The following is a 15,029-nucleotide window of genomic DNA, read 5'->3' on the forward strand; positions in this document are numbered from 1 at the left end:
TCAGTAAAGTTTTAGGACGAAAACCTCAACATTTAAATGTTTTTATCAAGCTAATCCTGACCTGTTGATAGGCAGTGATGCGGTAGTCATCGACGTGAGGATGATGATGATGGTGGTGGGGGTGGTGAGGATGATGATAAGCAGGAGCCTCACTATACCGCAGGGGATGTAGTCCTGGTGATGGTAACTCCGCTGGCACCCATCCTGAGCTCATCTGTGGAGTTGCCTAGACCAAACATAACACCTTACTGTGGTAAAACTACCTACCAACTTGACTTCACACTCAGCTGTGTACTTGGTCTGTACTGCTACTGGTTTACAAAAAAGGATGTTTTTTGTTAAATTTATGTTTTATAGCCTAAAAATGCTAAAACAGGTATTATCGCAATTTCTGTCCGTCTATTATCCGTGTGATCAAGATAAAAACTTTGTTTTCCCATATTCAATAAATTGGTGAGAATGAATTTAGCTATTGAATCATGGCCTAACCTACTTTAAAATAAAATTAGGACTGTTCAAAACCCCAGTTATGTGTAATATTGGACACATTTTCTCCTAACATCATTATCAACAGCTACCAATCACCTTTTTAGAGACTATGTCACTTATAAAATATTGATTAGCTGTTTACAGAAAGGTTCTTACAGAAAGGCGAAGGATTTTCTAGATTTTGCCGTGACTGTGGAATGTATTTACGATTTTGCCAAGACCGCAAAAGAGGTTTACGATTTTGCTGTGAACGTGGACTAGAAGCAGGCTTTTCCAGTGAAATTACAAAATGCACACATAATTCCCTGTTTTCCCTGAATGCCCTATCTTTGGCAACCCTATATTGTTGTAAAATGAGCCTACTAGTTTAAAATTGCAAAATAATTAAAAATTATTAATATCTAGGCTCTCCAGGAATTGAGCTGAAGTTTTGATGACCCAGAAAAAGTCTGTGAGTTGTACGCCATTTTTTGAATAGGGTCGTCATAAATTTACACTTTTTAATAATAGGCGCCATGGTTTTTTATATTTATTCTTTGGGGGATTCAATGCTTTTCTTTTCTTGTAGCCGAGTCAAGTAAAAAATCACAGTGTAGTGAAACACTAAGGTTACTGCAATCGTGTGAGATTATTATAATGTCGTGATCACAGCAGATATTCACAAATCCTTCTGCAATCACTGGTTTCCAATAATTGGAGCTTTGGTTTTGTTTTAACTGCCCTTTAGTCTGCGGTATTTTTTGGCTCACTATTGGGATCAAAATACCCTTAACACGTCGGTTCTCAAAATCACTATTTACAGCTTAGTACTTGTTCGTTGGTATTAACTTCTTTTACACTCACAGTAAATTGAATTATTTTTCAGCCTTGAAGGATTTGTGTTATCAGGAAATGTGTGATGTTCAACATACTTTTCACCACCATTTCAGTCCAATTTTGTGACTACGCTAATATACAGTAGAACTCCAACTACCTGAATCACTTGAAGAAAGATTTTAAAAAACTAATTTTAATCCCCATCAACAAAAATCTTCATTAACCAATGCAGAACCCGTGATCACGAAAAAATCCTGAACATCGCCCATCAATGTCATAATCATTTAGACAACATACAGTAGAACGTCGATTAACCGGTGGCGGATCAACCGTGGTCTATTGATACTTCATAAATTACCGTATGTTACCCACAACCTCAAAAAAATACCAAGAAAATTTTCTAAATTGTGTTTTTCAGTCTAATATGTTGAAATGCACTGTATATTTAACTATTTCTGACCATTTTTTACATGCAGTTTTCATATGCAGTACGTTCCTCCGTTATTGCTTTTAAACATCAAAGTTTATGTGACAAAAATAATAAAATGGAAGCAAGAAAAGTTAATATTGATCTATAGCTTCAAGGTCAAACTATCCGCTTGCATTGACAATCTGTCTGCTATGCACTTACTATGTCACAACAGTTTGTGGTTGGGTGATTAGTAACCATGACAACTCGTTGAATGTGTGAATGAAGAGAAACCAAAGAAAGAATAGAAGAACAAAGAGAATAATAATAAGTGTTGTTTTACATCATTGTCATATTTATCTTATTTTACGACTGTTGTTAATATCTCTAAGACTTAAGTACTATGATTTTATGATGTTTTATGAGTTATTTAATGTTTTTATCCATATTCTTCTGTTCTGAAACATGATTTAGTAGTAGCTAGTAGTCTATGATGACAACGGTACCAGCAGTTTACTAGTCTAGTCTATCTTTTGGTTTGTTCTTTACAAGATTTTTTGCTGTACGTAGTTAGGCAATTTTTGTTTTGTTTGAGTAAGTGTGTTTAACCGTAGGACTGCCCTGGCCTATTTAATGCAGAGGTTTTTTTTAACAGTTCGCAGTGCCTAAAGTACTGTTCATAACCTAGTCATATTCACAATTGTTTTGTTCAGAAAAGAAAGGAGATTTTGAATAAAAGAAAATATCAGGAATCCCTGTGATTTTTTTGCAAAGTGTGAAAAAATAAAAAAATAAAAAATAAACGGTATCAGCATTCTGACACATACTTTCTCCCATAAGTTTGTAAACAACCTTTATTATGTGTAAGTGGTGAGAGTAAATATACGCAAATGGGATTTGTACAATATTGTTCAGAATTTAAAGCACTATAACATGCTAAATTTTTATCAAAATGGTTCGGGCCATTTTTGGGAAAATCATATTTTTCTGTTATTTTATGGGGGTTTTATGGGAAAATGACATAATTTACGATAACTTTTGAACCATAATTTTTACAGAAATGGGATTTGTACCATTTTGTTCAGAATATAAAGGACTATAACATACTAAATTTTTATCAAAATCGTTCGGGCCATTTTTGGGAAAATCATATTTTTCTTTTATTTTATGGGGTTTTATGGGAAAATCCCCATTCAAAATAAAAATTTCTAAAAAATTAAAAAAAAAACTGTCAAAACTGTAAGGACTATAACATACTATGTTAAATCAAAACCGGATTTTTGTCTGAAATCCTATTTTTCGTTTTTTATGGGGTTTTTATGGGAAAATAACATATTTGACCATACATTTTGAACCGTAATTTTTACAGATATGGGATTTATACCATTTTTTCAGAATTTAAAGGGCTACAACATACTAAATTTTTATCAAAATCGTTCGGGCCGTTTTTGAGAAAATCCGATTTTTCCGGTTTTTTATGGGGTTTTATGGAAAAATCCCCATTAAAAATAAAAATTTCAAAAAAATGAAAAAAACGCCTGGAGATACCATGAATTAGAACCTACATACCAAATTTCATCGAAATCGGACCACAGGTGTGGTCTCTAGCTCTGTACACATCCAGACACACAGACACACACACACACACACACACACAAAGACATCACTTCGAAAACCACTTTTTTGGGTCCAGGGGGACCCAAAACGAATATATCCACTCAAAACTCAAACTCGAAAATTTTGACGAAAACAATACTTTCTCCATATACATCCATATATATCCGTATAGGGGGAGAAAGTAAAAGGAATAATTTTCAAAAGCAGAGACCAAGCATTTTTACACAAATTTTTTTACAATTAATCTAAGATATATGAAATGTAGGCAATTTATTTTCCTACGTGGAAATGTGATTGATTTGTTTCAAATAATTTTTTTACCAGAATTACAGGGGGAAATACAGAAATTGGGGAATATCAACAATTTTGCGCTGAACATTTGAAACATATAATATAAATATAATCAGAAGTATACAATTTATATACAAAAGTTGTTATATTACTAAAAGTAACAATACATTTATTCAGAATAATGTCATATTGTACGAATTTATAACTTTTTTATTATGCAACCTCAGGGTTTTTAGGTTCATGCTTGGAACTCTCTTTTATTACCAATTTCCTTGCTAATAGCCTATTTTAATTTGAAACTTTTTTTTATGATAATAAAGTTAGCCTTTGATTTCTTTTTTACTAAATAATTTTATATCGAATTTGGATAAGATTGTTCTAAAACAAAAGTCTTTACTTGAATCAAGAATATAAATTTTAACAGCTAGGAGGCTACTCGATCCACCTCAGAATTAGGCTAATGTTCTCAAATTGTCCAACACCTAAATAGAATTGTCTGTAATAATAAGATGGAGATTACCAAGTTTCTTCCAAGTTTCCACATTTCTTCTTGTTTAAACTATTTGAAATAATTAGACTATTGGTTTAGCTTTTCACTTTTTACTAGAAAATATTATAATATAAAAATCATACAAACTAGTTTTTACACTTTTATCAGGCTAGTTCATGGTAGAAGAAGGAAATCCAGTTGTTACCTAACACATGTTTTTCAGCAACAATGTATTCAGGTCTTCTAGATCTTGATGTTCACTGTTACTTTTTAGTCACTTAGGCCAATTTATAGTATATGAAATTTAATTTGGGTAAATTACTTTTTGAGATTATGTTTGGATATATATAATTATTTTTACTTTAGCTTGTGTTTGAAATAGATTTTAAACATAGTATATTTTAAATAGGCTTTTAGGCTTAATTGACTGGTAATAGGCTATTTATATATTATTTAATTATACAAAATTTTATGAACTGTTGCAATATCCCCGCAGAAACTGAATATTACAGGTAATATGAGGTTTCGATACACAGTGAAATAAATTTTGGTTTGAAATGTGAACATTTAATAAAAGAAGACTTAACTATTAATAAAGAACGATGGGTGGAACATGGTTATTGAAATACAAATACTTAATCAACACAATTATTGAATCATGAACAATATAACGACAAAATTATAACAATTAATAACATTAAAGATATGAGAAAGGAAGTACTATTGTTTATGTATTGGGGACAATGGGGAATATGAATTTCTCATCACTATTATTATAGTTCATATGAGTTATTATTCCTTAACATCTTTTCTCACATCACACTTTTCTTAATTAAGTTAATATTTCATTACACTGCAGAGCGTCTATTTTATGTTTTTTTAATTTATATATTTCTTCTGGTATGTAATTCACTTTGTGGAGTGTCTATATTATTTACATTTAACTATTTACATGGGTTTATGGTCTCTCTACACATACTTTTCATTTAATTTTCTTCAATTTAAAATTTTCTTTAAATATACTATTATTTTTCATTCACATACTTTTGATTATTAAACTTGTATCTTCGGCTGAGGAAGAATATATCTTTTTAGTGCTGAAATGTCGTATGGTCCAAATGTCTTCTTATCATCTAGAGTGCTTACATAAGTTGAATGCCCTAAAATTGTACTGATCTTGAATGCGCCTTCGTAGACTTCCTGTATTTTTACTCATATTTAAGTAAGGATTGTAATTAATATAATGTAGATTGTTGTTTGTTTTCATATCATTATTAATACTGTACTATCATAATTATCTTCATAATATTTATCATCATTATTTTCGTTCTCAATGCTTCGCCTTGGGCTTTGCTCAAATACAAAATTGCAGTTTATACCTTCACCAGATACCTCTCCGAACTTCAAAGTAATATTATTATTTTTAATCTTCAATTTAATAACTTTTTCTTTAAAATTCATTTCAAACTGCCATATATTTAATACATCATTCCCAATTATTAAATTCCTAACTAAGTTTGGTATGAGTAAAACTTGTAGTTGAGTTTCTTCATTTTCTATCATTACAGGTAACATTATGATTTTAGTTATGCGCTTAGATCGATCTCCTGTAGCGGTTTTAATATGTGTATTTGTAATTGGCAATTCTTCAAAATGACCTATGTGGTGCTTATTTTCTAGGAACCATTTTTCCGATATACATGATACATTAGAGCCGGTGTCAATTAGGGCATTTATCTTCAATTTATTAATTTTAACACTAATTTCTGGAAAATCAATTTGTTTAATCTCGTGGGAATCATTAATTGATTCATCTTCTTCACTTAATAAAAATTCTCTGTCACAACAGATAACATCAGTTTCATAACAATTATTTAATTCATTATATACATTTGGCCTTATTTTTCCGAGGGGATTTTCTTGCACTGAAGAGACAATTAAGGGAATATTATTTTGAGGGGAAGTAGTGTGTAGGCCATTTTTGCTATCAGTGCTCTTTAGTTTAAATCCGACTTATGTGGTTGGTCGGTTTTATCGATTATGGTGGTACAGATTTGTCGTTGTTCTGGGGTCATATAATTGGGTTCAGTTCGGTTTCCGTTCCTAGTGGGATAATTATTTGAATTTTGTGGAAATCTGCCTTGTGGGTAAGGGAACCAGTTTTGTTGGTTTGGCCTGTTGTTGTATTGTTGGTTGTGGTTGTATGGTCGATTGTTTTGTTGATACTTCATGTCATATCTTGGTTGGTATGCATTTTGGTTGATGTTATTAGTGCGGTCAGGATATCTGTTTTGTGGTTGTGTGTTATAGTTGGGCCTTGGTTCATTTCGGTTTGTCGCTGGTGTATTGATGTGTGATGGGGGATGGTTTTGTTTATTCCGGCGATTTCCGTCTTTTATATCTTCACGCTGGAGGATCGATTCAAATGCAAATATTGTGTTGGCATTCTGTACTATGCGGGCATCTTGTATTAGTTCACTGAAGTGATCGCTTAACAATGTAATAATTTCTTCATCGGTCAAAGGTGGGGACATTGATTTCAACGTTATGACTCTCTCTATAAAGTATTCTGAGCGGGTCAGTTTTCCTCCAGGACGGTACTTCTCGTTTTCCAATCTATGTCGAATTCCACGCTGTACTGATTGGCTCCAAAATTTCATGAGAAACATGCTCTCAAACTCATCCCATGTATTAATATTACTTTTGATAAGATAAAACCATCGTGAAGCGCTCCCTTCTAAACTCATCTCTATCGTATCGATTAGGAATTCTTTAGGGTCGGTTGTGGGACTCTGGTGAACCAAATTGCGACAGTAATATTTTTGCAGTTTGTTTAAGAACTCTTTGGGGTTGTGTGCTCGTCCAGTGAATTTAGGTACGTTTGAGTCAACATTAGTTCCGCTACCACAAGATACATAAATGTTAGGGGTGAATGTACTCTGTTTAACAGTGGCTTCGTTTTGTAGAGATTCAATCTTGTTATGATGTTCACTTAGTGTTATTTTCATATTTTCTATTAATTCAATGTTTTGTTCAACTCTGTCTTGATTTGCTTTAATCTGTGGTTCTAGTTGTTCTTGAATCCGTTGAGTGTTTTCACTTACTGTGTGTCTGAGTTGTTTATTTTGTGTTTCATATGTTTCCTGAATTTGACTTTTAACATTATTTAAATTAGTATTCATAGTCTGGCTCATCTCTTCCCTAATAGTTTTATTTTGGGTATGGACTAAGCCATTTACTTCAGTTTTATGGGCATTTAGATCTGCTATCAGGTCCATTTTTAGATTATAGGAGCTTTCGGCAATTTGGGTAGCTAATTTAGATTCAATTGATTTCATTTCCTCTGATTGTTTTTGTTGATTTTCCTTCACATAGTTTAATTCCAATTGTAGTTTATTTTGTGATTCAGTGATAGATTCAATTTTAGTGTCAAGGATTTTATAGTGGGTCTTTATTTCATCTTTAATGCTGGTTTCCAACGATATAATTTTACTATCCAAAGATTGGAATAGCGTTTGAATTTGGGCCATAAAGTCGGGTAGTTGAGTGACGGTGCTTGTTGTAGCTTGATGAGAAGCTCGCTGTGATTGATCGTCATGAAACTGTGTTGTGATTGGCTGCTGTGTTTCTGTTGCTGTCGTAAGGAGTGTAGGCCTATCAGCTGTCATATTCATTCCCATCATTCCTGGTTCATCGTTCACCGGGACGTTGGTTTGGTGTTGGTCGGTAAAATTTGTTTGCTTTGCGGCTACAGCTACAATTTCCGATCGCGATGACTCGGAATCGTGGAATGATTGCTCATCGAAGGATTTGTTTTCTGCTTCTGCGTGTGTTTGTTGTGATAATGTTTTAGGGCTTTTCGCTGTTAGTGTGCATGATTCATCTTCACTAATATCGCTGGTGTTAGTGTTTGTGTGAATTTCAATGTTGTTGTCGTCTTGATTATTATCGTCACTATCCCCGCTGTTTTCGACTAGTTTCCTAGAGGGTTTAGGGTTTGGGCGTAAATTGTATTGACTCGTCATCTTGGATATCTTTAACTAACAGGTGACTGATAATTATGAAAAGGGAAACAGGTGGGGAATCTTAACTTAGATACCTTTATAATAGTACAACACTCTTATAGGCTATTCTTAGTTTAACCTAAAAATCGCTATTTCAAACACATAAGCTAGGCCTACTTGTATTATTAGCAAGGTTTGGTCAATAAGAGAGCCCCACTCGTTGCGGCGCCAATTGCAACCTCAGGGTTTTTAGGTTCATGCTTGGAACTCTCTTTTATTACCAATTTCCTTGCTAATAGCCTTTTTTAATTTGAAACTTTTTTTTATGATAATAAAGTTAGCCTTTGATTTCTTTTTTACTAAATAATTTTATATCGAATTTGGATAAGATTGTTCTAAAACAAAAGTCTTTACTTGAATCAAGAATATAAATTTTAACAGCTAGGAGGCTACTCGATCCACCTCAGAATTAGGCTAATGTTCTCAAATTGTCCAACACCTAAATAGAATTGTCTGTAATAATAAGATGGAGATTACCAAGTTTCTTCCAAGTTTCCACATTTCTTCTTGTTTAAACTATTTGAAATAATTAGACTATTGGTTTAGCTTTTCACTTTTTACTAGAAAATATTATAATATAAAAATCATACAAACTAGTTTTTACACTTTTATCAGGCTAGTTCATGGTAGAAGAAGGAAATCCAGTTGTTACCTAACACATGTTTTTCAGCAACAATGTATTCAGGTCTTCTAGATCTTGATGTTCACTGTTACTTTTTAGTCACTTAGGCCAATTTATAGTATATGAAATTTAATTTGGGTAAATTACTTTTTGAGATTATGTTTGGATATATATAATTATTTTTACTTTAGCTTGTGTTTGAAATAGATTTTAAACATAGTATATTTTAAATAGGCTTTTAGGCTTAATTGACTGGTAATAGGCTATTTATATATTATTTAATTATACAAAATTTTATGAACTGTTGCAATTACTTTATATGACTTGAAAAACAAAATTTTAATTTTTTCGGAGACAAAAATTAGTTATTTAAAATTAGATTTCATTTTTGTACTTACTTTACTATAATATGATAAATATTACATGTATTGTGACGCTCAGCGCCACTATTTTATATAGTGCCACACAACTAAATCGCTGGCCTTGCGATCGGCGCGCCTCCTTCGGTCTGCCGCTTGCCTTTTTTTTGAGAAACGTCAAGGAGCTACGAAATCGAGTTTTCCTCGGTCTTGTCTGTCGCCGGCCTCCGTCCCCTTCGTTGGATTTTCTGATTGTCCGTTTACTGAGATCGACATGCCTTCGTTTTATCAGGATGAGTCTATAATTAATTATTAAGTAGAGCTAAGACCAGGATGATAGGCTAGTTTAATTATTTAAGGGGAAGCCGGCAGGCTTTCGCCCCATTCGCAGAAATGTAAATTCCAAATTATATGATTACCTCGCTTAACGAGGTAATCATTCCTAGACATGCAAAAATCACCACGTTGAAGGCTTAAGTATCAATTGTTTCAGGAATCGCCTTATGAGTCCAAATTGATTCAGTAATGAGTTAGGGAGTGATATTTACCTGTTTTTTATTCATTACCATTTACACTATCTACCAGTTTAGTTTGGAAGGTTAGCTATAGTTCTTTTAAATAGTTAAAAATAAGTAATCAAAGCTGGCTTGGCCTGCTTCTGGTCTGGGTAAAGATTTCCGCCCTCTGGTTCCCCAACAACGTTTCCAATTTAATTGTCATTTCTAGATGGTAGTAGAGTACAGCACTTTCTTAATTGCAACATGTTAGGGTCCTCCAGGCCCTAACACCCACAACAGCCAATTACCAACACATTTCACTTAATTACAATCAATACATCACATCACCACAGAATCAATAATCAGTTTTCACACCATCAATCTCACCAAAGGGCCACAGTATTTATAGGAAATATATTTCTGAACACGAAAATATACATATATATACACAGAAATACAAACAAATAAAGGTTCCAGAAGCATTATTCTGGTGTGAGACACACATACGATTGTAGGCTAGGCTATGATTTAGGCCTAGGCTAATAGGCATAGCCTCTAAACAATCATTATTTTAACGACACGAATTTGGAAATAAATAATAATACTTATCCATCATAATATGGATAAATAATACTACTAAATCATACACTACCTGACAATACACTTCTTTTACACTAAAACACTAACCTCTGATGAATTAGCACAGATAATAATGTAGCCGCACTGTTTTGTAAACCTTACTTAGATTCCGGCGAGCAGAACGCAAACAACTTGTATTTCCAGTTACAATAATGTGTCACCTGAATCTCAATACTGAAAGTCACCAAAACATAGAGATAGAACGTTTTCTTAGCTTCAAATAGGTATGACTCTCATCACTCTATGTCAATTATCAACATATTTATTTGTGATTTAGACACCACCATTTAAACGGCATTTGGGCAAAATGGCCAACTGACAAAACAGCTGTTTTCAAAAAAATATTTTTCAGACTTCCTAACGTCGTATGACAAAGTTCTCTAGCCTATATGAAAATAAAGAACAACTTAAGTTCTTTCCAATGGTACCAACCAATTCCTGTTTGTGTACCAACCACTCACTACCAACCAAACACATCATGATTGTACAATACTAATTGTATTTTGATGATGTAAACTGCAAATTAATTATCACATTAACTTCCATTTATATTATAGTATTAGGTGTTTTATGGATTACAAACATTATAGCCTACCCCTTTTGAATAAAAATGTTTGAAAATGTTCACTATTTTATACTTATATTACAATAAATATAATTTCATTAATTTCTGTGTAATGGTAATATATATAACAAAAATATATATTTATATTTATATGTGTGTATATATATATATATATATATTGAAAATGATTAGTTTTAAAAATATGTAGTTAGTAAAAATGTTATTTGTTATCAATTTTAATATGCACTAGTGTACATGTTGCTCGAAATTGAGCAAATTGCAAAGAAGTTAAGTAGTTATTTAAAAACAAATAACTTATTTAAAAACGAATAAAAGTCATAATTTCTGATGAGTTTAAAAGAGTCAACTCATAGATTACGTACCTAACAGTTCCATATAATAAACATTACTTGTAAATATTTTATCATTTTTCAAAAGCTGATCTGGTTTTTTGTTTTCCACTTATAGCCGCATTAGGTTGTCCATGTTGATCTTCGTCAATGATAATGTAGTCAGCATGGTACTACCCATTGTCGCCAGTACGTTTACAAATTTCAGTTATTTTTTATAGCGATAAAATTTTGTTTACTTAAGAACTGCCTGATTTTCTGCATAACCTCTCTGTCACAATTTTATTTGGTTCAATTTGCATTAATTTTGGCTAGTTAGTGTTATAACGTAAGTTATATTTACCTGAAAAAATGCAGAATTGAAAGGCCTTATGTTGTTCAGATGGTTTTTTGTTTCCCTTGAATGTGAATAATAATGTTAATAATGTGAATCCTTCAATGAAAGTTTTATTAAGGTTTCTTGGATGTAGTCATATTATTTTAAAATCACTTGACTTTTATGAAAACATATATTTAATGTCCTTGCCGGACCAGTTTAATTCGGCCTTAGAGGGGTCTCCTTTGCCAATCATCATAAAGTTAAGTCAGTGTTTCCTACAAAATAGCACTTCGGCTGACCTTGTTCATTGTTTGTGGGAATCTTCATATTGTAGGTGTTCTTCATTATAGGATGATAAAGATAGTATCACAGACAATATAATACTGTAATAAATTGTCATACTGTAATACTGGTCTACATTGTCTGTAATAGTATTTTTTTTTTTTAATCTCTATTTCTTCTACTTGGTAGCGTTCTATGACTTTTCTATGTTTCCATGGTTAACAAATCGGTTCTTTCAATGATTGCTCAAGAATTACAGTACCCTGTCAATTCATTTTTCTTATTTGGTAAAATATATAAAATTGTCCAGGCTTTCTCGATTTTTTACTTTGTAACATGTACGAATGTAAATTAAAATAGTAAATATTTAATTTGAACAAAATCAGTAAATGTACCCAATGCGTTTCATTTAATTGAAAAAATAAATAACAGCAATTAAATTATACAGCTGATCAAAATGTAAACAATTATGTTCTTTATAAGGTAGCATGGGAACTTTAAAAGCCACTGGGGCAGAGCCCAAGAGACTTTTTCAAAAATGTAAGGTCAGTTTGCATGAATCTACAGGTCACGCTCTTTCCAATGGATAAAATCGGTTAAGAAATGGCGGAGGAGTTTAACCGACAAAATTTCATGTTGCGTCCCATTAATTATATAGATTTATACACAAACTTAAATTCTTCTATTAAATCAAAAAATGTAGGTTCTTTAAACCATAGTATCCAGATATCTGACCGAGATGACAAAACAATCCGTTATTTACTACACATACACCTATTGTACAATTTTAAATACAACATCTTAAAAGTGACGGCTTATGTTCAAATTGTATAAGAATATTAAACTAATCATTAATTAATTGTATCTTTGCTATCAAACAGCTTAAATATCAATGTCACGTAATTGGGCGTTATTAATAATTACATTCTTGAAATTACACAATGTCGGAGGAAAAGCTTGTCTAAGTTAAATTACGACAACCTAATACAGTTTATCGTATTCGTAATGGCTTTTGTTACGGTACCGGATATGAAGAGGCTGTGGTGTGGTGGCTTAGTGAGCGGGCTTCTACTGTGGAGTCCCTGGTTCAAATCCCGGCCGGGATAATGATAATTTTATTATAAATTTTGTCACTTTTTAATTTTTATTATATTTTTAATGCATAGTTAGGTAATACAGGGTGTTAAAAAAAGTGAGGACATAATATACAAATTGATTCCTTGGGTCAAAATAAAGAGAAAATCATGAATAACATTTTTTCCAAAATCGCTTCATTAACCAGATATCCACCATTTTGTAATATTTACATAAACTTTTTTATCTTTGAATTATTTCAACCAATCTTATGGAATTTGGTATGTATGTTAAGGTAAAAGAGTCCCATGTTATAAAAAAGTTAATCTTGATTCAACTTAACATTTCATAATGGCGGCCGTTATTTTTTAAACTTAAATTACTCGAAAATGCCTGATTTTATAAAAAAAAATCAAAAACACTTTTATTTAGCACTTTTACAATTCCCTATCAAACGATACCAAGATCAAAAAGATCGAATATGAAATAGCTGAAATATTACGATTTTTGGTTGTAAAATGGGGAAAACCTGACTAGCTTCTACCTTATTCTATCCCATTTTAATTATTTATTTATTTTCTACCTCCATATATAAATAATGGGCATGATTACGCCAAAAACTACCGTAGCAGGGTCCCGTGGGCTTTAACACGTTCGCTACTGCAATAGCACGAAATTTTTCATTCACATGTACCAGCGACGCACATATGCGACGGCCGGTTTCCACCCATAGACTGTCACGGCTAGTCACATTAAAATAGACTGACGACGCATATTTGCGTCGGGGTTCTAATGTTATTAAAATGCTTATATCTTTGTAACGGTCTATTTGAAGGCACTAAATTCCCTGCAGTGGTCTACAAAGATGTCTGACGCACAACTGCGTCGCTTGGTCTGTGGATATGATGATTGGTGACTTCATACGATAGTTGGAAAAACTGGTCTTTACTTTTCTGCATCACTGTATGTATGTATGTAGTATTTATGCTGCATTATCCTCTGTAGCTTTTATCATAGACTAAGCAACACAAGTAGACTCCTCATCTCATTGTAAATATTGAAGTTTGTTTTTCGTGTCTAGTTCATGTACGTCCACACCAATCGCTGGGGTAGACAACATTTTGTTTCTATTATTTTAGGATTATTTTCATGATTTGTGCTTTACTATTTGCTTATATAACTAGGAGACCAGTTATTGTTTATGATTAAATCGTTTAATTTGGTTAAATGAGGTTTTAAATTACTGAAATAACAAGAAACAAATTGTAAACAAAACATAACCTCTACATTTGGACGTACAGAACTAACAATAAAACTGGCTTCAGCTGTTCCATAAGGATGACAAATCTACTAAGGGAGTATGATTTATCTATGCTTTTATATTTGTTCAGTTATAAACTGTTCTTGAATAATCTGTTTTTTTTTACTTACTTTTACCTCAAAACACAAACAAAAATGAACTGTCGCATATATGCGACGTTTGGTCTATTTCAAGAAAACTATGATAATTTTCACTATTATCTTTGCTGTAGACCGGGGGTCGCAAATATGCGACATTACAAAAGGTTATAAAACATACAAACAAGAATAAATTATTTACAAACACGATTGTAACACATTAAAATGTAAATGATCACTGTTTCACAGGTTTTCACCTGTTGTCTGTGTGTACTGTTAACCAAGTGACAGCCGGTCTATGTGTAAGATTCAAATGTAAACCTCGGTCTGTGGCAATGGCCGCAGCGTCGCATAGAACGTGTTAAAAAACGCCAGCCTTGAAGGGTTAAAATGATATGAAGATATCAAACAAAAAACAAACCATGTTTTACAGAATCTCTTTAAGAAAACTTGAAATGTCAAGTAAATTGAGGGCTAAGTGGCAGAACTTTAAATTCACATTTATTATTGAGCAAGTGGCTCACTAAAAAAAGGTTGAATAATTGAATGGATGTTTGAGTTGCTTACTTGTTGCTTGTCGAGATTATACTCTGATCCAGTGTATTGGTTGATATAGGTATGACTCATGGTGGGTATGATACTAGCTCCATACATAGGATGTGCTATACGGACATTCTGATCAGAACTTGCAATTGACATGCTTGCAAACCTGAAAACAACAACCAATAAACTGGTGCAAGTTGTTTAA

The 15,029-nt window shown here is 32.5% G+C and overlaps 1 protein-coding gene across 2 annotated transcripts in view; it reads right to left on the reverse strand.

Moving 5' to 3' along the window:
- LOC128985198 (scaffold protein salvador) overlaps positions 1 to 15,029 on the reverse strand; it is a 59,542-nt gene that overhangs the window by 25,636 nt on the left and 18,877 nt on the right. For both annotated transcript variants that reach the window (XM_054404591.1, XM_054404587.1), the window contains 2 exons: positions 14,849 to 14,990; positions 62 to 226 (listed from right to left, as the gene is read on the reverse strand). In XM_054404591.1, the coding sequence (XP_054260566.1) occupies positions 62 to 226; positions 14,849 to 14,990 (307 nt within the window). The remainder of the gene's footprint in view (positions 1 to 61; positions 227 to 14,848; positions 14,991 to 15,029) is intronic.

Source organism: Macrosteles quadrilineatus, unplaced genomic scaffold (genome assembly GCF_028750875.1).
Source record: "Macrosteles quadrilineatus isolate MER2022 unplaced genomic scaffold, UCM_ALF_1.0 Scaffold_1__1_contigs__length_201487025, whole genome shotgun sequence".
NCBI classification, from domain to species: Eukaryota; Metazoa; Arthropoda; class Insecta; order Hemiptera; family Cicadellidae; genus Macrosteles; species Macrosteles quadrilineatus.